This window comes from Balaenoptera musculus, chromosome 3, assembly GCF_009873245.2.
Source record: "Balaenoptera musculus isolate JJ_BM4_2016_0621 chromosome 3, mBalMus1.pri.v3, whole genome shotgun sequence".
Taxonomy (NCBI): Eukaryota; Metazoa; Chordata; class Mammalia; order Artiodactyla; family Balaenopteridae; genus Balaenoptera; species Balaenoptera musculus.
In genome coordinates, this window is record NC_045787.1 from 12081551 (window position 1) to 12109059 (window position 27509).

General features: G+C 49.2%; 1 protein-coding gene across 5 annotated transcripts in view; it reads left to right on the forward strand.

The window, feature by feature from the left end:
• TRIO (trio Rho guanine nucleotide exchange factor) overlaps positions 1-27509 on the forward strand; it is a 380384-nt gene that overhangs the window by 210574 nt on the left and 142301 nt on the right. For all 5 annotated transcript variants that reach the window (XM_036848900.1, XM_036848904.1, XM_036848901.1 and 2 more), the window contains exons 11-13: positions 6565-6756; positions 23321-23490; positions 24508-24682. In XM_036848900.1, the coding sequence (XP_036704795.1) occupies positions 6565-6756; positions 23321-23490; positions 24508-24682 (537 nt within the window). The remainder of the gene's footprint in view (positions 1-6564; positions 6757-23320; positions 23491-24507; positions 24683-27509) is intronic.

The window sequence follows — 27509 nt, forward strand, 5'->3', positions numbered from 1 at the left end:
AAGGAAATGTCATAAGTCTTATGGTTGAATTCATTTAAGACCTACTAAATATAGATTATTCTGTAGAACAGTTCTAGTGTTCTGAGAAGGGGGAACCCAAAAAGAGCCTCTTGTGTACTTGGTGGCAGCGAGTTGTGCAGCCGGTGTGACTTCTGCAGGCCCTCGACTTCGCTGCGAGGCCCCTGGTCTCGGGCTGTTTCAGACACTGCTAGAGCCACATCAGGAAGTGTTGGACCATTTTGGCACACAGTTCGGCAGACCCGAGAACCTCCTTGTGACTAATGTGAAGATCCATTCCTTCTTTATGTTGTACCGTGATTGTTGAGTAGATAGATCCTATCCAATGACTCCGTGCTAATGAATTTCTAGAGCGTGGCAGACGGAGCCACGTTGCATGCTCACGCAGGAGCTTTAAAAAAGAAATTAACAACGCTTTCCACGTGAAGCTTTTTGCAAATGACTCTGGGAAAGGAAGGTGCTCTTTGACAGTCACCTGCTCTTTTACCTTCTAAATAATCGTCCAAGTTTAATGTCCCTTTTTAGATTTAAAAAGCTATGAGTACAGCAGCCAGGAAAGCTGAGAACATTCTGGTTCAAGGAAGAAGCTGGTTTCAAGAGCACAGAAGATTTCTCTAATAGGAGTCAATACATCTCTGGCGTAGCATCTTCCCGTAGGTGCCTTCTCTCATGTCTGCTTGTCCCCTGGGATTCAAATCACCTTCCAGAGACGTAAACATCTCGAAGTTGTTCTCCAGGAAGCCATTTCTGTCAGTAACTTTTTTTGTGTGTGATATAATTAACTTGTCTTCCAGGATAAAGAAGTGTGGCATTCAGGAAAGCAGGAGACCTTAAACATTCATTCTGGATTTTTAGAAGCGAATCAGGCCAATTCTCTAACCCCCGGGGTCTCTCCTGAACTCATGCATCTTTTGCAGGGAGGGTGCCCTGAGCACAGCACGTGGGCACTTTCGGCACACCTGCAATTCAGGCGTGACATGTTGTGTTTTCCTCCTTTCCTGTCTTTCCTCAGATCAAGAAAACCCATCTTTTTTTTTTTTTTTTTTTTTTTAACCAGTTTCTAAATATAGCCTCTGGCCATCTTGGGTAAGACCCAGGCTGTAGCTGCTGTGGATTGTAGGGAGGAGAAGGTCTGATCCTCCTTTGAAAAGGCTCTTGTGTTTCTTGAGACCTAGGACATTGTGCAATTTTAATTTACTTCTCAAGAAAATAGGAAACTCTTTGGGCGCACCCCAGCCTGGCCCTACAGTATCTCCTTCAGTCCTCGCTGCAGGGATTGGTACCCCACCCCATGGACCAGGAACTGGGCCCCGGGGGAGATGCCCTGGGGACAGGGCAGTGGGTGGAAGAGGGGAGTCCAGTGTCTTCAGACTCAAACAGCCTGCTTTACCTGACACCTCCTCCCTGCTGTAAGTCTAAGATTGAGTGACTCAGCCTTTCCTTCTGAGAGGACCCCTGGCTGAGGCCTTTGTTTTGGGGACAGTCCCAGCTCTCCTGACTGCTGGCTGAGTTTTTGCACCTCTTTGTCTCGGTGTTCTGGCTTATAAAGTAGAAGTGAAATCGTGTCCTTGTCACAGGGCTGCTTCGGGACACAGAGCAAGTGCTTCAAAGCTAGCATTTCTCATCCGTATGTTTATGAACACACGGATATCTATTTCTTCCATGGCCAAAGGATCCAGGGTAGGTTCTGTGCACAGGGAGGCCTTGGCCTTGGGTTTCAGAGAGGCCACGGCTGACCCTAGCTCTGCCAGCACCTACTGCTGTGCCGAGGGAGAGTCACGGAGTCCCTCCTACTGGCTCAGGGTCTTCAGGCGTAAAATGAGAGGTGAGACGAAATGAGTGCTGTTTCGTGTCCCAGATCATTCAGAAATGCACTTCTTCCTTTGGGACGTTGATTGTTGTAACTGTCTTTACCTGCTGGCCAAGAGGCGGAAAGCTTTCAGAATTGGCATGTGTTGGGAGGCTCTGTCACCTGCAGATCCGCTTACTAAACTCGAGAGGGAAGCGGCTTCACGGCTGTAGCGACAACAGATGCGAAAACAGGACTCGGCTCTTAGCAGGTGTGTGCGTGCAGCGTGCAGCGTGCTACGCTGTCTGCTCCGTCCAGCACCGAGGCCCGTCGTGCCTCTGCTCAGAGCTGCCGAGCGCGGTCCTGGGAGGCCCCGCAGGGAAGCGTGGATCCCCCTAAAGCCACCGTCCCCGGGAGTGTCACCTCACTGTGCGGCCTCTGATGAGCAGAGACCTCTGGGGGCAGCGTGTATGCAGAACCTGCCCAGGAGGAGCCTTGAGGCTCGTAGCTGCCCATCGCGAGGAGAGCTTTCTCTGTGCCCAGGGGCTGCGCTGAGGGGCCGGAGGGCCAGCCTCCCAGGAGGGAAGGACTAGGTCAGGGGTCCGCAAGCGGTACCGGTCTGCGGCCTGTTGGGAACGGGAGGTGAGCGGCGGGCGGGCGAGTGAAGCTTCCTCTGCCGCCCCCATCGCTCGCAGGACCGCCTGACCATCCTCCCTCCATCCCCCCACCCCGTCCGTGGAAAAAGCATCTTCCACGAAACCGGTCCCTGGTGCCACAAAGGTTGGGGACCGCTGGACTAGGTGACAGAATCTGTGGACAGTGCTCCGGACCTGTTCCCTAGGTGGAGGCTGGTTTTCAGAAATCTGCTCTCTGTGTGTGTGTGTACATATATACACATACATCTTTTTAATAAACTTTTTTAGACAACTTCTGGATTTACAGAAAAATGGTGAAGATGATACGGAGAATTCTCATACCCTGCACCCAGTTTCCCCTGTTATCAAAACTCACACCGTTCATTAGTGCGGTACATTTGTTATCATTAATAAGCTAACATTGATCTGATGTCATACTAATAATATATAATATTATACGAATGTAATACTGAACCGATACTGTTAGGATTAGTAACTAATACTGATGAACTGAGGTCCATACTTTGTTCAGGTTCCCTTCGTTTCTCCCCGTTCGGGGCCCCGTCCAGGATCCGCGCTGCACGTGGTTGTGAGGCCTCCTGAGGCCCCTCTTGGCCCCGACACTTTCCGTCGCTCTTTTTTGTGTCGTCGTGATGGCTTCCCCATCCCTCCCTCGTCATTACCCCGTTGTCGCTGTGATTCTCATTCGTAGTTTAACTCCTCCCTCGTCCATCCGGCCACAAGGAGGGGTGATCCTCTCCAGCCTGGGGCTGCGGGTCACCACGTCAGCGACACCCAGGTACTGACGTGACAGCCTTTCTGTCCTGTCCCGCGGAACCTCCCAGGTGGTTTGATAATCTGCGTGAAGGGCTTCTTGTCACAAAGTCACCGCTGGCAGGTTGCCAGACTGCCCCGCAGGGGATGTGGAGGCCCAGAGTCGCACAGGACGGAGAGTGGACTTTTCTGAAAAGTGCTTTTGTTGTTCCAGAGCGCTTTTGAAGTGGGCACGTTCACTGTCTGCTCTGTGCAGGAATCAGGACAGCTTAGCTTCCCAGTGGGTCACGGTGAATATATACAAAACCCTTTAACTGTGCATTGAAGCTCTGCAGTCAGATTGGGAATGACTGTGCTCTTCAAATGATGCCACATAATTGATTTCGAAGACTATGTAAAGTGTGCACATAGGCATTTTCCAAGTCTGGCCATGTCGGTCAGTCTTACGGGGCTCTTTGACATCTCTCCCATCATTTCTAGGAGTTCTGAAGGATCCTTTGTTAATAGTGCAGAACGTTCTCGTGAGACTTGGATAGTACCAAGAAAGAAAAGTCCCCTGAAGATGGTTTTCCAGAGGGACAGGGAGACGGGGGTGACTGTCAGCCCTGCAGTGTGTGAAGCAGGGCTGCATGAGCCACCGTGGTGAGGGGTGAGCTGAACAATACACTGGGTTGTTGAAAGCCAGGGCCCCTGAGTCAGACCTGGCTGCGCCCCGCCTCACCACCTGCCGGCCTTGGCCTCTGAGTCTTGACATTGCCCTCCTGGCCTCAGTCCTCTGACCTGTAAAAGGGGCTGTGGTTAGGATCAGACAGCTCAGTGCGGGGGAGGCCCTTAGACCCACGCCCAGTAAGTGCGCGTGCCAGGGGCACACTTGGAGCAGGGAGCCGTCAGCCTATGCTGGTGACGAAGAGCAGACCGCCCTCCAGCTGGTCTTTATTGTCACGTTTAAATCCCCTGTCGACACTGTACCCCCTTAGAGCCTGCCCAGGACGGGCCGCTCCACCCACCCCAGCCTGACGCTTGGGCCTCGCGTGCTCCGTAAGCATGCGTCAGCATCATTTTTGAGATCACCTCATACTTGTCACACTGAATGTTAACTCTGCTGTAAAATTTTTTTAAACTTGCAGAAAAGTTGGAAATACAGCACAAAGAACCTACCCTCCACGCTAAACCATTGACTTGAGTGTGTGTTTCCTACCAAAGAGGACATTCTGCTATACAGCCATAATACCGCCATCAAAATCAGGAAATTAACACTGACACATGACTACCTTCTAACCCTCAGACCACGATGTCCTTCATAGCTAATGGATCCAGTGTAGAACCACCTGTGACATTTGGTCGTCACATCTCTTAGTGTCCTTCAGCCTAGAGTCGCTCCTTGGTCCTTCCTTAAGTTCTGTGACATGACATTTTGGAAAATCTGAGGCCCGTTGTTTTGGAGAATGCCCCTCACTTTGGGTTTGTTTGATGCTGCCTCATGGTGGTACTCTGGTTATATGTCTTCGGCAGGTGTATCCGGGAGTGCTGCCGTGTCCTCCTAACTCCGTCCCTTCAAGGGTTGCACAGTTTAATCTGTCCTGTTACCTATGGTGTCCACTTTGATCCCTGGGTTAAGGTGGTGTCTGCCAGATGTCTCCGTTGTAAAGTGAGTCGTTCCCCCTTTGTAATTAGCAAGTACTTTGTGGGGAGGTACTTTGAAATTCTATAACTATGCCGTCCGTCATCCAGTTTTACTTTCTGTGTCAGTCGGGACTCCTGGTTTCCTATGGAGTGGATGGATTATCCTCCATCGCCGTCACTGTTTCCTCTGATGCTCAGCTTGTCCCTCGTTTGGCCAGCCTCCACCTCCTCAAGCTGGCTTCTGTCTCCTGTCCTCATTGTTCTTGGGCTTCTCCTTGCTTTGGGGCACGGTAAGATGTCTCAGACTCATCTTGTACTTTGTCTCACCCCAACCCTGGAATCCACCATTTCTCCACGGAGCCCTGGTTCCCTCCAGAGCAGAATGGTGCTTACCAGTGGAGATCTGGGTACTACCATGCTTAGTGCTGTTGGGCCATTGCTGTTCCCAGGCCCTCTTGGTGGCTGGGGGGCGGGGGAGGGACATGAGGGTACGTGCACATTTACACACGTGTCTCTTGAAAACCGTGAACTTACATGGATCCTCCAATTCCAATCCAGTACTGCAGGGTTGACTCAAGTGTTCTCCTTCTTCATATTTGTAACTCCCTTCTCCAAAATGAGGAACCTGCCTCTCATTATCCTCGATGCATTGGCTTAGTAGGTTAATACCCCTGGAGGTCACCAGTCTCCACCTGGGAGGCTTCCCACTGCAGGGGCACCCCGTGCCCCATCAGGCTCGGGCTCCCCACAGGGGCGCCCGTACACCTGGGGCCACCCCCCGTCTCACCCATGAGGAGCCGACCCTGCTCGGCTGTGGGACTGAGATGCTGGGGAAGGAGAAGGACGAAGGGCTTAGCCAGTGTCTCACGGGGAGCCGCATGCCTCTTCTGGGCGTCTCGGGGCCCTGAACTCTGTTCTCTCCTGCACTGAGGTCCCCCACCTGGCTGGACTGCTCCCCACCCCCTCGGCAGCCCTCTCGCTAGCAGGTCCCTCGAACACTGTCGGGTCTCTAACAGACCTGTTGATTTGAGGAAGCCATTTGCAGCCTCATTTATCAAGAATTAAAACAGCGTAATTTTCAGAGTATTTTAGACTCCCATTGACACTCAACTCTCGGCTCTTTAAAACTCTGGCTACTTTATAGCCATTGTAGTTATTATTTCCTTTTTCTTTAAAAAACGTATCCCCCGAAGTAGAGAAAAGATAAGCACAGAATTACTGATAAGTAGAAACATGTGAAAAGAGGCAGCAGCTTATGTTTGTTTGCAACATAACTTTTTCACTTGATCTTGGGGAATTATCCTAAAGCGGTATATCATACTGAAAGACACAAAACTGGAACTCTGCACTCTGTCATAAAACCAGGAGAAAAAGTGAAGTGGGCATTTGTGGCTCCGCGCTGTCTTCTGGCTGCGCGGCAGCAAAAGGCCCAAAGCCCTTTATGAGTCACGAGACGGCCAGCGGCTACCTATAGATACCCCATCCCTGCCTCAGACGGAAGGGCTTTGCCGTGAGGTTGAGTTTAACAGCCTCAAGCGAGAATGGAAAAGGCTGCTCGTGGAGATGTTCTGAGCTCCTAAAATCATCTCTTGCCCTCCTCTTTTTTCTGTTTGATTTACAGAAGGGAACATCACACGCTGACTCTGTTCCAGTGTATTATGGCTCCCAGCCTGGCCAGTTTGTCTTTTATTCACCTTCTGTGTCTCTGAATGTTCTCTTGCACAGAACACATACACCAATGCGGATAAATTACTAGAAGCAGCAGAACAGCTGGCTCAGACTGGGGAATGTGACCCGGAAGAGATCTATCAGGCCGCCCATCAGCTCGAGGACCGGATACAAGATTTTGTTCGGCGAGTTGAGCAGCGGAAGATCCTGCTGGACATGTCGGTGTCCTTTCACACCCACGTGAAAGAGGTGAGGCATCCGGAGGCAGAGACGGAGCTCCGTCTGGAAGGGCCTTTGGACTCCGGGGGAGGAATGAGGATGGGCGTGATGTGAGAAAGCGGACCGGAGGTGGCCGTTTGCGCCGGTGGGGACAGGGCTGGCCTCCTTGCTGGCCGTCCTCGCCACCCGGGCACACGCGTGCCATCGCAGGGGGTGGCATCTGCCAGGAGCAGACCTGTGAGGGAGGGCGTGGCTGGGAGCTGTGGGCCAGGAGGGGAGCGGGGAAGACAGGAGCTGAAGGGGGTCCTTGGCGAGAGGCAGGGCACAGCCATTGTAGCAGAAATAGACGACCTGCCTTTTGGGCTCAGAGCTGTGGGACCTCCTTTCTGCCTGTTAGCCTGTCATGTGGCTTAAGTCCTGGCTGCCTTCTGATTTTATCAGGCTGTGCGGCTGCTCTCAGATACTCGCAGAAGTGCATTTTACATAACGTTGAATTTAAACGTAGCAAAGCCAGCATGGCCTGAATAATATTCACGTTACTGTCATAGGTATGCTGTTCTGATAAACTTGTCTCAGGATAAGAGGTAATGTGTTATTTGGTAAATGGAAAACACGTTGGTATTAATTATACCTTGCATATATGTTATTCTTGTGAAAATTATAGTCCAGTATAAAATAAAAATGAAAAAAAAGAAAACCATAGGAAGTTACAATTGAGGAAACTATTACGTAGCTTTTGAGATAGAAGGATGTATAATAAAAACTAAAGTTTTCGGTAGGACTACAAATTAAGATGTCAACTTACTACATCTTATTTCTAAGGTGAAAAGAATTCTCCACTTCACAGCTCTTTATAAGTTGGAAATGAGGGGCCCTTTTAGGTAATTTGAGATTGAGTGCATGAAGGCTGTAGTAACAGGCTAGGAAGAAGGAGCTGGGAAGAGTAAGACTATGAGAGACACTTGGAAGGGGCTAGGCCTGGCTTGCCTTGTTTAAAGGCATCCAAGATCAGGAACCAATGAAATTGTTTAAAGGAAAAGAACTTCACTGCCGGGTCCGGGATCTTGGGCAGTCAGTCCTCCACCAGGCCGTTTGTTTGACTTGAATGTTTGACTTCAGAACAGCCATCCTCACTTCCAAGTCTGAAACTTCGTGAGCCCAGGAAGATAGTGTAGGGGGCATATTTGGCCAATGGCCGGGACCCTGAGCAGCCCTTTCTGCAAAGGGGCTGGTGCTTTGTGGACCCTGGACAGTTGTTGTCAGAATAGAAAACTGACAGGAGTGGCTTCTTTTCCTGGTTTAATAATGCCACCACTGAAAAAGACTTCACGGTGTTTACAAAGAGACTGTTCTTTTCCAAGGAGACACGTTAAGTGCACATCGGTCCATGGCAGTTTCTGATGACGGGTGCATGTGTCACCAGTTCCCCGCTCAGCTCGAATCAAGCCACAACCACTAACTAGTCTCCCTGGCTCTGCAGCCCTGCCACCAAGGCATGTGAATTTGATTAGGTCATACCCTTGCTTTTGAACCATCAGAGATTCTGTGTGTATCTGGAGCACCAGCCTGAATCGCCTCATCCTCATGCTGTGGTCCCTGCAGTTACGTACTGCTTCCCTTCACTTCCCCAGGCAGAGTCAGCTGTGCCCCCTGCACTCTAGAACTCTCTTTACACACACCTGTTATAGCACCTGTTTTGGTATAGCTGTGTGTTACCCTCTCTTTCCCATCAGTACTCGTATGCCACCTCCTCTTTCTCTTACGCATTTTTACACCCTAGCCGAGAGGGAGAGAAGATGATGCCTGTGAAAAAGCAGGTTGTGCCTTTGTTCATTAAGCTGTGACAGACAGAAAGCAGGCGAGGGGCTCTGGGCAGCCCGGACCTTCCCGTGGGAGGCGCGGTGGGTGGGTATGGGGGCTGGCGTTCCTTATTCGGGCCGCAGGGAGCGCCGTGGGCCTGGACGGGCCCAGGAGGAGGGGCAGGCCGCTGGGCAGCGTTCACAGACTGAGCAGAGGGGAAGGGCAGCAGTGGCGGCAGGCCTGGAGTCTGGAGGTCGAGAGCCAGTGCTTGTATCCTGACGTTTGTCTGTGTCACAGGCCTTAGGAATATTCTTTAGCAGGATGCATGAAGATTTAACTTGCAGTTAGGACAAAGAAAGGCTCCTTCCATGAAGCATTATTTATGGCTTCGATCCCCTTTTCAACTTTGTTATGGTTCTCAAAAAGCAGGCGTTAAAGGAAACTAGAAGGAAAGCCTTTTACGAAAGCTGCTCTCCGGAGACTACGTTTGGGTTCACTGGTTTTTGTAACAGCAGCAGCATTTTTAAGGAAAAATCTTACAGTAGAAGCATTCCAGTTAGCAAACTATGGAGCCTGTTTTGTCACTAGGCTTGGAAATTTATTGAAAAGTGAAAATACATTTTGTTTTCTCGACTTACGCTGTAGGAACTTCTGGTATGTATGAAGTTTGTAGACTGAGGAGAACTTAAAGCTGCTTTAAAGGTTAAGTGGTTCATCTTCACAACTGGAGAACTGTCAGTCCATTCATTCTTTCCTTTTTATATGAAAGACCATCACAGTAGCAGAGAAACTGGTATTTTACTGTGATTTGGTTCCTCTTAATCTCATGTGACCCCGAAGTGACCCGGGTCAGGGAAGGATTCGGTGACAGTTGGAGGCGGGGTACCTAGCAGGACACGAACACAAACATGCCCAGGTGACTGGGGGAGCAGAACTTGAGGGGAGCTGGCCACACACAGGCATGGAATGTTGTCTGATTCTTCCCCTCGACGTGCTTGGACTCCATTTTTAGCCTCAGCCATTTTCTCGGTAGATTTATTTTTTCCTGACCAGCCCCAGAATCTTCCTTGGTCTCCTTTCTCTGGGCTGCACAAATGCCCTCGGACCCACCAGGATACTTGGTAGGTTTTATGCAGGAAGGGATGGCTTCTTCAGTTGCTGTGTTTTAAAACTTCATTTAGAACAAATTTCATTATGTGTTTTGAAACCAAATTAACTCCTTTTTTTGAAGAGTATTTTATTATTATTATTTCTTTATTTTTTGGCTGGACTGTGCAGGCTGCGGGATCTTCGTTCCCCAACCAGGGATCGAGCCCGAGCCCCTTGCAGTGGAAGTGCGGAGTCCTAACCACTGGACCGCCAGGGAGTTCCTAAACAAAATTAACTGTGAGAGGAGGGGCAAGAGGAGGAAATCATGCTCATTAAATGTGTGTTTGCATCAAGTCACTAAGTATTTTAGCATATCAGATGAATGCAAAAGTGCTAGAAGATTTAAGTTATCAGAATTAATTTTCTCAAGCAGATCATACAATTTCAAATTACTTGGAGGGAGATAGAAAAAGCAAGTGGCCTTTTTCATTCAGGCGAATACGTGAAGCTTTTTAGAAGTTAGCTGTCAAAGGCTCTCCTGACGCGGAGGTTAACCTTCCTCACTCCCAGATGTTCGGCAGTGGTTTTAAGTCTCGCTTTATCCAGAGAGTAGCCCTCTATCTAGCCCTCTCTTTTTTTTTTTTTTTAAATTTATTTATGGCTGTGTTGTGTCTTCGTTTCTGTGCGAGGGCTTTCTCTAGTTGCGGCGAGCGGCGGCCACTCTTCATCGCGGTGCGCGGGCCTCTCACTATCGCGGCCTCTCTTGTTGCGGAGCACAGGCTCCAGACGCGCAGGCTCAGTAGTTGTGGCTCACGGGCCCAGCTGCTCCGCGGCATGTGAAATCTTCCCAGACCAGGGCTCGAACCCGTGTCCCCTGCATTGGCAGGCAGATTCTCAACCACTGCGCCACCAGGGAAGCCCTTAGCCCTCTCTTTTTTGCAGTAAACTTCTGGCTCTCTGATGAGCAAGTAATACAAAGGTGATCTCATTAACAACCAACTTTGAAAAAGTGCCAGGTCAAGGTGATATCTGCTGAGTGCTGACTCAGAGACTGTTTTTAAGAATCACACCTGGGAGAAGGTTGGTGGTTTTAAGTCTCGTTGCAGACCAAGCACTTAGATTCAGCGTGGAGACCTTGGGCTCTACTCTCTTACCCCAGAGGACAGAGCGCAGATGCTTGTTCCCGGGAAGAGAGAAAAGAGGAACCCCCAGCTGACTCTTGAACAACATGGGTTTGAACTGCACAGGTCCACATACACGTGGCCGTTTTTCAGCAGTAAACTCTACAGTGCTACACGATCTGCGGGTATAGAATCTCAGGTGTGGAGGAACCTCGGACATGGAGGGCTGACTATAAATCCTACATGGATTTTTGACTGTGCGGAGGGTCGGCGCCCCTAACCCCCGCTTTTGTTCAAGGGTCATCTGGATTTTCACATGGGTGGCAAATATTTTATACCTTGAGGTTGAATACAGAAGGTGGTTGATAGAGGTTTCAGCCCAATTTCACCCTTAAACCCAGATTTGGAAGCATCCTGGGACCCTTTCCTCTTTTTTCTTTTTCTCTGAAAGAAGCCATGAGATGTTTAATCTCCTCTCAGAAGACCTGAAGACTGATAATCTGGCCTCTTTTTTTTTTTTTTTTTAATGTCTTTGAAGTAGTATTGTAGTATTTAAAAGGAATGCTGATTTTATTTTAGGAGAGTTTTTGTCCTCCTGTATTTTGTCCTCCTGTAATCCCTCTCTTCCCTCCAGTGTTTCTAGCATTTTATTCGCATCCATTCTGATTATAATTCTCCTGTTATTAGGCCTTTGTTACCTGTCCTCCTTTCCTTTTCAATGCTCTTTGCACTGTTTGTTCATTCGTTCATTTACCCTTTCACTTACTCCTTTCAACGTGTCTCCCACAGCCAACTGTAACATACAGGGAGGGGGTATAAAAATGAATGACCAGTGGAAGAACATACTTCTGCTTCTGTGTGCATCACGTACTTTAGACACCTGTTGGTTTCTCTTGATAGAGGTTAAGCTACTTGAAGGCTGGAACCCTGTCTCACTTGTCTTCGTAGCCTGCCTCCCAGACTTAGCAAATACTCAGTCAGCTTGTGGGACAAATGATGTCTATTTCTAGCCCATCCTTCTGAGACTTAATGACAGAGGGACATAGTTCCATTTTCAGATATAGCAAAGGCATAATTATTTTCATCCATTCGTTCTCTTCAACTTCATTCTCAAAATTAGGTCCCGAGTTAATTGACAGTTACCTTTGAAATGTGCGGGTTATTTGAGGCAACCGGGTGGTGACACTGAGTTCTCAGCCAGAGTTTATTTCTGGAATCAATTCAGTGGCCTGGAGCTGGTTTTTCTTCACTTGATTCCCAGAAACCATGGTTTCCCAGGAAAGATCATTCCCACTTGAATGGGGCTGTGATTCTTGCTGGGTTACGTAAAGAAGCCTTTTGGTTCTGCTTCTGCAAACTTACACACTGAACTGGGACAAATGTTTGTTTGGGGTGATGCCTGGGAAAAGAGGAACCTTTCATTTTATTCAGAAGTCAAAAATAAAGGCCTCCCAAGCACCTGGAGGTTTTTTGGTCACAGCATACCAGCCTGGCTTCATTTTCATGCCTAACGGTTAGGTAGGCAGACCTCTTTCTTTACACCCGGGCCAGCGCCCAGCTCTCCCCGGGGAGGAGGGAGAGCGCCGTCCGGATCTCGCCCTGTAGTGGGTGGCGGGTTACGAGGTGCTCGCCGCTCCTCTCCTCCGGGTGTGGAGCTTCCCAGCTGCGTCTCCCGCCATCCTCACTGAGTTTGAAAACATACCCAGTGCCTTTTCAACCAGCCACCACTCAAAGGGCCCGGATTCCTTTTCTCTTCTTCCCCCGTGGAGCTGGAGAACCAACCAGTCAGGCATCTGCCAGGTAAACTAATTCAGGAAACTTGACTACAGGTAGCTGGTGCTCCCCGTGGAGACCAGCTGCCCTCTGACGGATCTCGGGATCATTGGCAGTCGTGATGCAGACCTGTTCAGGACGCCCAGCTTTCCAGAGAAGCCCTGTGGCTGTTCTGCACGGCACGACTCTCGGCAGGGGGGGTATCCCAGCCTCCTCGGGGTGATCCCAGCCTCTCGGCATCGGGTTCTTCCAGATCCCTTCTGTCTCCTATGCAAAGATCTCTAAAATTTGGTTTCCAACTTGCAAGCCTTTTATTTTGACCTTCTCAGCTGGATTTTACTGATGACTCATCTCTCTATATTCTCTAAAATGATTTGGTTTTTTGTGCATTCCTATGTATGGGTGATACCTTTAAACATATTTCCCAGCTTTTTTAAAAAAAAACTATTTATTTTGAAATATTTATAATCCCTGAAAGTTGGGAAAAAAAGAAACAGACAAGGAGGTCCCTGCACCCTTCTCCCAGCCTCCCCCCAGGGGTCACATCTCGCATAACCACGGGCACTGTCAAAGCAGGAAAGTGGCTTTGCCACACTCCCCAGAGCTTATTCCTAGATTCTACTTTCCCCGGGTGTGCAGTGCATGCACTCACGTGTGTGTATGTGTTCGCGTGCGCACACATGCTTAGCTTCGTGAGATTTTATCGTGTGTAGATTCGTGTAACCACCACCAGTTGGAATGTACAGAGTCAGGCAGAATCGTCCCATCACCAGCGGGCTCCCTTCTGCCGCCTCCTTATACCCATGCCTGACCCCTACCCCCTGGCAACCACTAGTCTGTTGTTCTCCATCTCTGTTATTGTACTTCAAAAATATTCCATAAATGGAATCATACAATATGTACTTTTTTGAGATTGGCTTTTTCTACTCAGCAAAATTCCCCTGAGACCCATGCCTGGTGTTGTGTGTGTCAGTACTTTATTGCTGAGTAGTATTTCATGGTTTGGGTGTATCACAGTTTCTTAACTATTTACCCTTTAAAGGACAGTTGGGATATTGTCTAGTTTTGGCTTTTCCAAAAAGAGAAGCTGTGGACCTTCATGTACAGGTTTTTGCATGAACTTAAGTTTTCATGTCTCTGGGATAAATGCCCAAGAGTGCAACTGCCAGGTCCTCTGGTAGACGCATTGTTCTAAAAGGAACTGCCAAACTTTTCCAGAATGCCTGTACCATTTTACACTCCCAGTAGCAGTGTATGAGTGACCTCTAGCTCTTTAACATCTCAGAAGTCCAGTGGGAAAGGTTAAGATCAAATGCATAATATTTTAGGAAGTAAAGTTTACCTTCTATGATCAAATCTCGATAATTTTTATGTTAATATTCAGTTCCTTAGATGAACTCTCTAAATACACTCTTAAATGTTTGATTTCTTTAGCTTGTTTATCTGATATAGACAGAAACGAGCAATTAAATGGCCACAAGCCAGAGAAAGCAAGAGGAAACTCAGGGCCTAGAACCATCTACTACATCATCGCCCCTTGCAAGACTGAGCATTGGATTTGACTTTGGTTTCAAAGTCAACATTCAGTTGCTACCTACTGCTTTGGCAATTATGCCTTCACATAGATTGTGGTATCTGGTTTTTTTGTTTTTTTTAAACTTTGGGTTTGTTTATTTATTTATTTATTATTTATTTTTGGCTGTGTTGGGTCTTCGTTTCTGTGCAAGGGCTTTCTCTAGTTGCGGCAAGTGGGGGCCACTCTTCATCGCGATGCGCGGGCCTCTCACTGTCGCGGCCTCTCTTGTTGCGGAGCACAGGCTCCAGACGCGCAGGCTCAGTAATTGTGGCTCACAGGCCCAGTTGCTCTGCGGCATGTGGGATCTTCCCAGACCAGGGCTTGAACCCGTGTCCCCTGCATTGGCAGGCAGATTCTCAACCACTGTGCCACCAGGGAAGCCCGTATCTGGTATTTAAAAAAAAGAAATAGGTGGTCTTCCCATAGGTGGGAATATCCAAAAAAATAGATCTAATCATTTATGCTTTCTTTCTGTAAAAATATAATCTTTATTAAAATAATTAAGAAAGTATACTATAGTGTAGCACATCCCCTTACTTAACTGGCTGAGTGATCTGGGACAGGCTGCTCTGTGGTGCCTCAGCTTTCTCTTTGCAGAATTGGGAATAACAGCATCTCTGAGGGCTGTGGACCAATTGGATGCAATTACACACTCACCATCCTAGCTGCCAATAAGTGTCCTTGTTTCTCCTCCTCACCTGCCTGTTACTCAACAAATGATTTAAATATAAGACACAGGTATAAATACCTGGGTATGAATACTTGGGTATAATCCTGATACCTTCCTTACTCATCTTTGAGCAACAAGAACTGCTTAATCTGCTTCTGTTGCCCTTTCTCAGGGTGAGCGCCTCACTCTGACCCTTCAGATCAGCAGTCAGAGCCTTGCTGGGTGTACAGCTCCAGCGCTGCGTCCAGCTCAGGGCAGAGGAGACTGTGACAGGGAATCTTTGCTCATGGTTCTGTCACATTGGCATACATTGCTTTGTTCACATCACTAACTACTTTTGTTCCCAGCCAAAGCTGCAAAATAAATGAATTTTTTCACCAAGTAAGTATGTGTAAAACATTTGGGTTGGCCAGTGGGGAGGAGGGATGTTATTATCTAAAAGGAAAATCCTTTTGTCAGTTTAGTTTAATTCATGTAAAGCTTTTTTTTCCCCTGGAGAATGGTTTAAAACTGGTTTAAATTCATGAAGTTTCTGTTTCTTCTTATCGACCCAATATTTTGAGGCAGAGAAAATTTTTAGATCAAGAGAGAAATTAGAAGTTAGTGTGTAAAACTGTAGGGAACTCTAATATGCCTGACAGAATAGTCACTTAGTAGGTGATTATTAAATGAATGGATTAATAATAGCTTATCTTTATTTGCAACTCACTATTACAGTGGGGACTAAACATATATCCCTGTGCACTAACTCCAGATTTCATCATTTCTTATTGAAGGGAGAGTCTAAATGTCTGCTTCTAAACGGAGAGTTGCAAATGTCTGCTTTAATTAATTAGTTGTTTGTAGATTGGCCTCAGTTAATGTAACCAGGAGGTGAGGCACTTGTACAGAAGTTCAGGGAATACAACATTAGGTCTTAAAATGCCCAGCTGAAAATGGATGTATGTGTAATCTTCTTTACTTGTTAGACTTCTTTTTAGAGGGCATTTTAATATTTTGATACTCAGCTTCATAAACTAAATGTGATAGGGCTTCGGTTAATTGAGAGAAGTAAAGTATCCATGTGTATTTCTGTCATGTACTATTTGTTACTGTTTATTGTTCTTATGGAATAAGTGGTAGAAAGATTGATCACCAGCAATGTTTTGTCAGAAAGCTTCAAAGTTCTAGGTAAGCTGGGCCTATAGAGACTGAAAAGGCTTTTTTGGTTTTGTTGTTGTTTGTTTTCTCTTCCTTTTTATAAAGCGCAAAATGCAGAACCACAAGATCAAGGAAGGGTTGGGCTTTCTGCTTGGGGCCCAGGATGTTGATGGATACAAGTTGATGACCAAAATGGGTGAAGATTTTTATAAGAACGAACTTATTTCTCCTAAATGATTTCAAGTCTGTATTCCAAGACAAATTAGATCCCTGGGTAGTGAAAGAACTTGATAGTTAGTTCACCAAATTTGGTGTATTGCCCTCTAAGGAACTGTGGGAAAAGGAAGAGATGCCAGAAGGCCAAAAATGCACTTGTGCATTCTTAAGAAGGTAGATTTCACATATTACTCAGGTTGAGGTCACTCCTAAGCAGAGTTCTAGAAAAGACAGTTTATAAACTGCCTTTTAAAAGGGAAGAAGTGAATGAACAAATTATGCCACGTGAACTTTATTTCATTCTTTACTAGGTTTCTGATTTGATGAAGAGTATGCAGTGGAATTAGTGAGCATTTAACCAAGCGTTTGACATTTAATTTGTACACAGACAGAAAAATATGGGCTGAATCACTGTGAAAAAGAATCAGTTGAGGGTGTCAGTTAACACAAGACCAAGACTGTCCTTATCCTCCCTTACTGATCTCTGAGTAGACCATGCCAGGAAGAAAGTGTTTGTGATGGGAAGACATTGCTCATACCCTGCCTGTGAATGAGGAAGTCATTTCCAGCCCAGACCCACAATTGGATCAGCTTTCTGATGAAGGGGGTGATGAGAGGTGGTAGACCAGTCATCCCAGGTGGACCTGAGGCCCCACAGACAGATGGTTTTAATCCCTGGTGTCACCTGCTGTAGGGGAGCAGCCTGTGCAGTTGCCATGTCTTTGAACTGCCTCCACCCACCTATTCAGAACTTTTGCGTCCGTCTGGGACATCTGGAGAGATTGCACATCCAAATCCAAGCACCCTGAAAGCTGGCCTTTGTTGTGTTGAGAGCATTTTATCTTGAAAGTGGTCAAATTGCCATAAAGCCAGGACAGACTCGGTGCTGAAGCAGAAGTAATCATGGCTGCGTTAAAAACCTTACAGCTGAGGCTGGCAGTGGGCGTGTTGGTTAGTGGATGACCTCAGCGGGGCTGGAGGTTGTTTGCACTGCAGACCTCTGTCTCTAAGCACGAGGCCTGTGAGTGGGTGGATTGGCACGGAGGGCAAGTTGGTCAAAGTCTAGACCAGGGGCTGCCAGATATATCAGATAATAAAATAGAATCAGAAAAGATCCTGGCAAGAATAAGTCCAAATCTGTGACAAATTTCATTCATGGGTTTTAATTCATGAGTCTGTTTTGAACCAGAAGTAGGCGGGTTACAGAGGTAACATAAGCCACATAGGTGGCAGCAGCATGTGTTAAACAAAGAATATTCCTACCTGTGTTGATGGACAGTGTCCACAGTAATTCTTGCCCCAGAGTGACGTATTTGGCTGTAACCAGTAAAGGCAGAGTCACGCCGAGGGGGCCAGTCGTCCCGCCCGCCCGCTCGCTGCTGCTTGGGTCACATCTGGTGCTGCCTTCAGTGCTTCAGCCCCCAAATTGGGGGGGCGGGGAGTTCAGAGGAGAGCGATCTGGTGCTGCCGGAGCTGGCCGAGTGCAGGGATAACGTGTTAGTCTCCGGAGAGGGAGGCCAGGCTGCAGGAACAGGCACTATCTCCGGAGATTTGAAGAACTCAAGAGGAAGTACACTCGGGCCAGCTGCGCACTGTTTCGGGGAGACGGGGTTGCGCTCAGAACGACCCTGGGTGGCGAGGCACTTTCCCCCAACTTGATGCCTCCGGGAGCGACAGCTGCTGGAGGGAGTGTCTTACCCGCTGGGGATGTGGTGGAATAAAAAAGCAGATTTAAAATTCTAAATCTCCAAATCTGTTTTTAGCAAATTAGACTTCATGGAAATATCTGGGAGGTTGAGGTTCTGGCACCGCCCCGATGTCCGAGTCAGCTGTGGGCCCAGCCGTGTCACCTGTGCCTCACCTTGTCCTTGCGTCCACCACAGAGCCCGATGCCCCCCTTAATGGTGTCCCTCCTTAATGTGTGGGCTGCCCTTGCCATGCTCCTGGGGTTTCCTCCTTTTCTGTCCCCCCTTACACATATTTGCCTTGGTATTACTTCATGATACTGACTTTATTTGTCCTCTGCCCCTCCCTCCATACATCCTTCACACATTTCATTTCATCATACTAAGGGATCTTTTATCACCCATTCAAGAATAATCGGTACTCCTGAAACCCTTACTCCTCAGTCAGGTGACAGGTATGTGCCCCAAAATCACAGTTGGTCATTTCAGGCTAAAGAACATGCTGTTCGTGGCTGGAGCAGTTCCCCTTTGATCACTGCTTCCTCTGCCTGAAACGGAATCACGTTCTGTGCTCATAGCAGGTGCCCCTGAAATTCCCCCTGCAAGTTGCCCTGCAAGTTGCTGCCTGCTTTTTTTTTCCGGCTTTATTTATTTTTTATTTTTGGCTGTGTCAGGTCTTAGTTGCGGCAGGCGGGATCTTCGCTGCGGTGCTCGGGCTTCTCTCTAGTTGTGGCGTGTGGGTTTTCTCTCTCTAGTGTGGCACGCAGGCTCCAGGGCGCATGGGCTCTGTAGTTGTGGCACGCAGGCTCCAGGGCGCATGGGCTCTGTAGTTGTGGCACGCGGGCTTCAGAGCGCGTGGGCGCTGTAGTTAGCAGCATGCGGGCTTAGTTTCCCCAAGGCATGTGGGATCTTAGTTCTCTGACCAGGGATCCAACCCGCGTCCCCTGCATTGTAAGGCGGATTCTTTACCAGTGGACCACCAGGGAAGTCCCAGCTCCTCCCAGCTTTTACACTGCCCACACTGGCCCTGCGGCTCACCCATCCCCACTGGTACCTGAATGATTGTCAAAAACAAGAGTAGGGAAGTGGATACCAATGGTGGTAGCTTCTGTTTACAAAGTGCTTGTGGTAATTGAGCACTGCCACACATTTGTGGTCATCTCACTTGTTTCTCAAACTCATGGTAAAATGATCCCATTACATAGATGAGAAAACTGAAGGCAGAGAACTCCAAGGACTTTTCCCAAGGTCACACGGGGGATAAGGACCCCCCAGCTGGTGTGTTGCGCTCCTACCCCCAGATGGACCAGGCTTGTAGCCTGCGTTCAGACTGTGCATCTGGGAGCGATTGTAGCTAGAGCAGTCCCCAAATCTTGGGGCTCCCATCTGACCACCCACTGAACCAGCTGAGACTCAATGCTTTCCTGGGATCTCCCACCCCAGTGAGTTCCTCTCGGAGCCCTCTCTAGCGAGGAAGGGGCTTTTTCAGGGGCTTTCTCCCAGCAGAGCTTTGGCTCCTTCTTTAGGCTCCACCCAGCACAGGCAGTGAGGGGAAGGGACTGGGATAGGGGACGCACAGGGGTCAGACCCAGCCGGATGCTGCATCCAGGACCAGGCTCTCCCACAGCTTATCACGGGAGTTTTCTTCCATGAACTCCATGGGTCTTTCTAAACCAGCCTTCTCTCTGGATCCTGGACCGTGACCCAAGTCTGTACGCGCCTGCACCCCATTCTGGGCTGGGTTCAAGTTCTCCTGCATGGAACGCTCCTGGCCACAGCTCGGATGGCCTCTAGGGGGCAGCGTTGCCTAACTCCTGCTGCCTGGCCATCACCTGGCTGTGGGCACAGTTATTCTCTTAGAAGTGGATTCCATGCTGCTGAGAACTTGGATAAAATACAGCTCCTCTCTCACTGTTGGGCAAAGACTTATCTTTTCATTGTAAATTAACAGCATGCACAGAAGTACAATTTTTTTCACTCTCAGGAAGTCTATGGTAATAATTTCACGGCATCCTAGAGACTATTTCTCATTCCTTTATTCAGACGTTATTTTGGGCGTCACATGTACCACTTCGAAAGCTTAAAAATAGACTTTGTCTGACTCATATTGTATCATGATATGCATCAGTTCATCATCGGTTGGCATTGGAAATGACCTTTCTCTGACACTTTTTCCTCCAAAATGAATGAGCATATTTCCTGTAGGACCCGACAGAGAAATTCTAAAGGGGCAGAGGAACTTTGGGCGTTTTAATCATGGACTTAAATGTAGTCTCGCTCCTTCTACTTAGTTATTTTCCCCTTTTCAACTGCGTGAACCCCTCCATAGCTGGGCCCTTCCCTGGCTCCGCAGCCGGCTGGGCGGCGTGCACCCTCCACCATGGATGCGTGTCGAGATGTCCAGGCTCTTGAAGGAGTTAGCTAGTTCTTTCAGAACTTACCAGGAAGAAGGGAAAGGGTTTGACCCACACGTACTTGTGGCACTTTCCCCAGAAACAATGGGAAGAGAGTTCTGTAGGATCTGGACTAATTCCAGCACCTCTTCCCTCGTACTGCACTGTTTTTAGGTGTAAAAAGATTTAAATGTGGCACGGTATTAAGTTTACCGGACTAAGTGACATATTTTGAACAGTTGATTGGAACTTGGACGTGTTTTGAAAAATACCCAGAGAAGGAACACTTCTAAAAACTTTGTGATTCTTATTATCAAAATTTCTCTTACAAGAACAAAACTATAATAGTGGCTAACATATGTTATTTTGAAGAAATATGTATCGTCTTGTTGAATCTTCTCAGTAACTCCCTGGAGTAGGCATTATTACCATGTCCATTTTATAGATGAGAATGCCGAGACGTGGATCCAGGTAAGTTGCCCTAGGTCACACCCTGGGAAATGTTAAGTCAGGATTTGAACTCGGGCAATCTGGCTTCAGAACCCACGCCTCGTAATCGTTATTCCATATTACGAGAAAAGTGTTTTTTAATTATTTGTGGATAAAACGCTTTTTAATTGAGATATAATTGACATATTATTAGTTTCAGGTTTACAGCATAATGATTCAGTACTTCTATATGTTGTGAAATGATCACCTTCCCGTGGAAGGTTTTTCATGGGAATTACTAGAGCAAATTGGGAGATTCTTTATGGTCATAATGCTTTCATCCTTCCTGTTATTTATAACTGCAGCAACCAGTTTCATGAGAATTTAGAGAACAAAACAAAATGAAAAACAAGAGTATGTTATTGATTGGACCCTTAATAGATGTGCAAAGTATCAGTCCGTATTTGGTCTGTCGATGAATGGCATTTTTTCATGTTGAAATGCAGTATCCCTGTGAAGTGTGACCAGGTCTGGAGGCCTCCTTCCTGATACTGTACTGGCTTTGCTCATAGGCTGGCGCCGCTAACAGGTTTGCCCATGTTGTTCAGGTCACTTCATCACCTCTGGCCTCTTTTCCTTAATCTGTAAGATCACAGAGGTGAACCAGCCTCTGTCTAAAATGCCTATGATTAAAATCCTTGGATTGTATGAAATTTGATATCTTACAAAGATGGGTAAATAATATGATACAAGTTGACATTTTAACATTTTTAGTAAAATTAACTCTTAGGACCCCAAGTACTTGACTAAAAGTAAGTTCTTTGCCAACACTTCCCTTATTTTTAAATTTACCTGCCCTATTTAAAATACTTATTGACCTGACAAGAGCCAGCTGGCAATACTTTGTTTTCAACTGAACACATGTTTAACAACAAAAGAACTCTTAAAAGGTTAGTTTGGATTTGCCATCATTAGTCATTAGGGAATTGCTAATTAAAACCATAATGAGATACCCCTCATTTTGAATGGCTACAATTAAAAAGACCGACAACCGCGGTATCCGTAAGGATGTGGAGGGATTGGAGCTCTCAGACACTGCCGGGGGCAGCGGGGGCTGGGGAATGTGAAATGAGCCACTTCGGAAAACAGTTTGGCATTTTGTTAAAAAGTTAAACATACACCTACCATATGATCCAACCACTCTGCACCTAGATGTGTACCTACAAGAAAGGAAAGCACAGGTGCATACGGAGACTCTACACCAGCGTGCATAGCGGCTGTGTTTGTAATGGCCCCAAACTGAAAACAACCCAGATGTCGTCAGCATCTGAGTGGATAAATTGTGGCGTTGACACAGAGTGGAATATTACTCAGTAACAAAGAGGAAAGAACTGTTGATACACACAGTAGTATGGATGAAATCTCAAAATAACTATGCGGAAAGAAGCCAGACCAAAAAAAAAAGAGGACCTACTGTATGATTCCGTGAATGTAATTCTTTTTTTTAGAAAATGCAAGCTAATCTATAGTGGCAGAAAGCAGGCTGGTGGTCGCCTGGAAGGAAGACAGAGGGAGGGATTACCCAGGGGCACGGGAAGACTCTTGGGGTGATGGAGCTAGTCACTGTCTTGATAGCATTGATCTTTTCATGGGTTTACATGTGTCCAAACTTATCAAATTGTGTATTTTAAACTTGTGCCGTTTCTTCTGTGTCCGTCAGGCCTCAGTAAGCAGTGGTGCTCTGTCAGCCACGAGGCCGCGTGGCCGGCAGGGTCGGGGTCCCCTCTCTCCCCGCAGCCGGGGCAGCCGTCTGTAATGTACACATACGTTACGGTACGGGAGGTGATTATTCCATCCCCCGGGAAGCAGGAAGCCTTTTCTCCACGCACAAACCGCTCCCAAGCCACCAGGGCCCTTTCAGTTTAATTAATTGTCCTTTCAGTTTGCTGAATGGCTACCCAGGGACCTGGAAGAGGTAATGGGCTTCCCAGAAGCGGGCAAGGTGCTCTGTCCCCGCCAGGCTGGAAGCAGTCCTTGTCCCAAGTTGTCTTTGCCTATCCACGTGTGCGAACACCTTGTTAATGGTCAGGGCAATGAAGGTGATCAGGTGTTTCCAGTATGTACTCCTGTCATCGAAGGACTGACCTGTGTCCGGGTTGACCGTGGCCTGTGTTGGGAGTGGGGACCTGGCAGAGCCGCATCCGAATCTCCTGCCGGGCGTGGTGACGGGTTGATTTTACCACGTTATATGTTTCCTTCTTTTTGAGGGATGTAAAGCCCCCCTGTCTGAGCAGCAGTTTAATAATTAATAATGGACTGTCATGCTCTTGCTAAAAATAAAACTATCCATCTGCTAAGTAAGAGTCAGAAGATGCATAGAAGAATGCCCGTTAGGTTTAGCAGACGCTCCAGCTGCTGGAGGGTTTTTCTGTGTCCTGTTGCACCTGGGTTGGGTCTGGGAAGGACTGGGAAGAGTCACCACCCTCCCCTTTCCTTTCTCTCCTTTGTGACAGTCCCCTTGGGCTCTCTGCCCAGTTGTTTTTTCACCTCACGTCCTGCTCTGTGTCCGGCTGGCCACCGCCCCCCTGCTGCCCGCCTCCCTCTCAGCTCCCTGGGACCTGCTGCCGCCGGTCCCCTCCCGGCCCGGACCCCCCAGCCCCGGGGAAGCGGGAAGGGCCGGGCTCACAGCGCTGTCCCCGCAGCTGTGGACATGGCTGGAGGAGCTGCAGAAGGAGCTGCTGGACGACGTGTACGCCGAGTCAGTGGAGGCCGTGCAGGACCTCATCAAGCGCTTCGGGCAGCAGCAGCAGACCACCCTGCAGGTGACCGTGAACGTGATCAAGGAAGGGGAGGACCTCATCCAGCAGCTGAGGTGGGCCACGCCCCGTCCCTGTGCCCCGTCCCCGCGCGGACGCTCTGAGGTCTGTGGGGGACTTCCCCTCCCCCTCACTTTTGGGAACAATTAGCTATAATTCTCTGTCCAGCTAGGCAGAGAACGAGTAACATCCATGCGTGCAAAGGAGACTAACATCACTCTCTCTCTTTTCTATTTTTCTCTCTCAGAGTTTTTTTCACTCTTACGATTTTTCTCATTATGGCATTGACTAATATGCCTCCCCAGGATTCAGGTCTTATTAATATTTCCTTTTAACACCTACCTAGAAATTACTGAGATTTCTTTACAAACCAGATGAACTTAAACCTCCCAGGACCGTGTCCTTCGGGCCCTGAGCGATCTGCTTTTCTACAGTGTGGTGGGCGTCCCTCCTCTCAGGGTCCAGGCTCGGCAGGCCTGGCCTCCGGGGGCACCAGGTGGCACTCAGGTGCTCCTAGTGGCAGGAAGAGGGGAGGCAGGCTGGGGCAGAGAGCATATCCCTGTCCTTGGATCACAGGGAACGGTCACGTAAATGCAGTGCCCCTGCTGGATCCCTCGGGGTCGCTTATCTCATCGCCCCTGACAACTTCCCGTGATGCTTGCTTTTCTGAGAGTCCGGCAGACTTCCTCGATAAAGGCTCAGTCGGCTGCGTTACAGCTTAACCCCACAGGTGACGTGGCTTCACCATTTGTAGTGAACGGGTGCCATCTGTTCTCTACTTACGGAGAAAAGTGGCTGAAGATGAAACTCTGCGACATGACTCACGTGACTGTTAGCCTTCTTCTAAGAGAGGGGCTGTGAAAAAGTGCGGAAGGAGCTCCTCAGCGTATCCTGAGATCCAGGGAGGAAGGCCCGGCTGGTTTGGCGGGAGGGGCGGCTGATTCCGTGTTCGGAGCGCGGCAGTCCCACTTCCCGCCGGCTTCTTCCCCGAGGCCCCAGCCGCCGGTTCTGGCCCCCGGCAGGGTGAGGCTCTCCCATCCAGTTCCTGTTTGTCCCTCTCCGCCCCTTCTCAGGGACTCCGCCATCTCCAGCAACAAGACCCCACACAACAGCTCCATCAGCCACATCGAGACGGTGCTGCAGCAGCTGGACGAGGCCCAGGCCCAGATGGAGGAGCTCTTCCAGGAGCGCAAGATCAAGCTCGAGCTCTTCCTGCAGCTACGCATCTTCGAGAGGGACGCCATCGACGTGAGTGTCCCCCCCGCCCCGCCCACCCCGGCCTGCTCCCAGAGCTCCAGCACCCCTCCTCTGCCCCTCGCCTACTGCCCCAGCCTCTGCGCCGGGAGGGGGAGGGGGAGGGGGGAGGGGAGGGGAGGGAGGGGGAGGGAAAGGGTGGCCCCTCCCAGCTCGGCCCTGGGAGGGGGGGCCTGGCTCTGGGGCAGGCAGGTGGGCAGCGGGACAGACACCCCACAGCAGGACAGCAAAGCGAGCGAGCTTTGAGAGTGGATCGGGCAGGGCTTCTGCAGACAGGGCCACCTCGTCACCTGGCTTGTTCGTCCCTGCTTGGACCCCTCACAGCAGCCCCTTGTCCTGGAAGCAGGAGCACAAGCTCAGGGCAGTGGTGCTCTTCCTCCCTCCTTCCCTCCCTCCCCGACCCCCGCCCCCGCCATTCCCCTCCCTTCAAGAGTGAGTGTTCCCTGAGCCTGTGGTCATAAGGTTGTACGTCCCAGGAAACCCCATTTTTTTCCCACAGAAATGTTCTCGGGCGATCTGTAATTCTTACCAAAAAAACTGACTTTTTCACCTTATATGTGACCGGGAGAAAGAAGGACAGGTTTCTTTTCTTTTTCTTTTCTTTTTTTTCCGAAAAAGGTTTCTTCTTCTTCTTCACAGAAATGTTCTCAGGTGATCTGTATTTCTTACCTAAAAATCAACTTTTGCACCTTATATGTGACTAGGAAATGTTCTCGGGCGATCTGTAATTCTTACCTAAAAATCAACTTTTGCACCTTATATGTGACTAGGAAAAAGAAGGACAGGTTTCTTAAGAGGGCAGTTCTTAATTCTCTGCCAGGCAAGATCTTTTATTTTTGAACTTGATGAAGTACAAGCAGAAGTAAGTATAATTGGATGACTCTGAATCTGTGTGTGAAATATGGTAAAAGGAGCCAGAACTCCCTGGGTGGGCCTGGCTTCCTGGAGCCGGTGGGCTTCATGCCGCTGCTGGCAGGGACCTGCTGCGTGTCCAGATACCTCCAGGCCTCCCAGGTGGCCCGGGCCTGGCGGCCAGGATCTGTAGAGCCTGCTGTCTCCATATCTATCACTTGTCCTGCGTTTGGAACAGGGCCTTGAGGACAATGGGGTCCAGACCGAGGTGCCACCGAAGGCAGAGGGATGGCAGGGCTGCCACAGCTGAGGGGGACCGTCTGCCTGAAGTGGGCCTTGGTGCTAGTCCCTCGGTCCCGCCCCGAGTGGTGGTTTGGTGTGTGTGCCTCTCACAGGGGCCTTTGGTTGCCTGCTTGTCTGAACTTCCATCAATGTTTTCATTAAAGAAAGGCCGTCTTGGCTGTTTCATTGTCATCACTGGTTGATGACAAGAAGGGAGTTAAACCCTGCACATGTTGCCTGGTAACAGCTACTCAAGGGCTCTGGTCTTGACCTTCCCATCCACGTGGAGCCACATGAAGAAGAGGTGCGCTGGTCTCAACTCCCGGTGCCGCGCCACAGCTGCCAGGTTGCAGTGTTTGGGGGTAGCCAGGGTCAGGGTGCATCGTTGGTGGGTAGCCAGGGTCAGGGCACATCATTGGGGGGTAGCCAGGGTCAGGGTGCATCATTGGGGGGTAGCCAGGGTCAGGGCACATCATTGGGGGGTAGCCAGGGTCAGGGTGCATCATTGGGGGGTAGCCAGGGTCAGGGTGCATCATTGGGGGGTAGCCAGGGTCAGGGCGCATCATTGGGGGTAGCCAGGGTCAGGGTGCATCATTGGGGGGTAGCCAGGGTCAGGGTGCATCATTGGTGGGTAGCCAGGGTCAGGGCGCATCATTGGTGGGCAGCCAGGGTCAGAGTGCATCATTGGGGGGTAGCCAGGGTCAGGGCGCATCATTGGTGGGTAGCCAGGGTCAGAGTGCATCATTGGGGGGTAGCCAGGGTCAGGGCGCATCATTGGTGGGTAGCCAGGGTCAGGGCGCATCATTGGGGGGTAGCCAGGGTCAGGGCGCATCATTGGTGGGTAGCCAGGGTCAGGGTGCATCATTGGGGGGTAGCCAGGGTCAGGGTGCATCATTGGTGGGTAGCCAGGGTCAGGGTGCATCATTGGGGGGTAGCCAGGGTCAGGGTGCATCATTGGTGGGTAGCCAGGGTCAGGGTGCATCATTGGGGGGTAGCCAGGGTCAGGGTGCATCATTGGTGGGTAGCCAGGGTCAGGGTGCATCATTGGTGGGTAGCCAGGGTCAGGGTGCATCATTGGTGGGTAGCCAGGGTCAGGGTGCATCATTGGTGGGTAGCCAGGGTCAGGGTGCATCATTGGTGGGTAGCCAGGGTCAGGGCGCATCAATGGGGGGTAGCCAGGGTCAGGGCGCATCATTGGTGGGTAGCCAGGGTCAGGGCGCATCATTGGGGGGTAGCCAGGGTCAGGGTGCATCATTGGTGGGTAGCCAGGGTCAGGGCGCATCATTGGGGGGTAGCCAGGGTCAGGGTACATCATTGGAGGGTAGCCAGGGTCAGGGTACATCATTGGAGGGTAGCCAGGGTCAGGGTGCATCATTGGTGGGCAGCCAGGTTCAGAGTGCATTATTGGTGGTCAGCGAGGGTCAGGGTGCATCCTTGGGGGCTGGCCAGGGTCAGGGTGCAGCGCTGCATGAACAGAAGAGCCAGTGTGGCTGCCTTCCTCTGTGACCTCCGCTTCATGGGAATTGCTCCTGGTGACTTAGCTGCTTACTGAATAGTTTCAATCAAGGAACACAGAGCAATCAGAAGCATTATTGGAAGTTCTCCTTCCAGGACATTTTGATATTTGAAAAAAAATATTGGCTTTACTTGTATTAATGTTATCGCAAAGGGAAGAATTTTTGTTGTT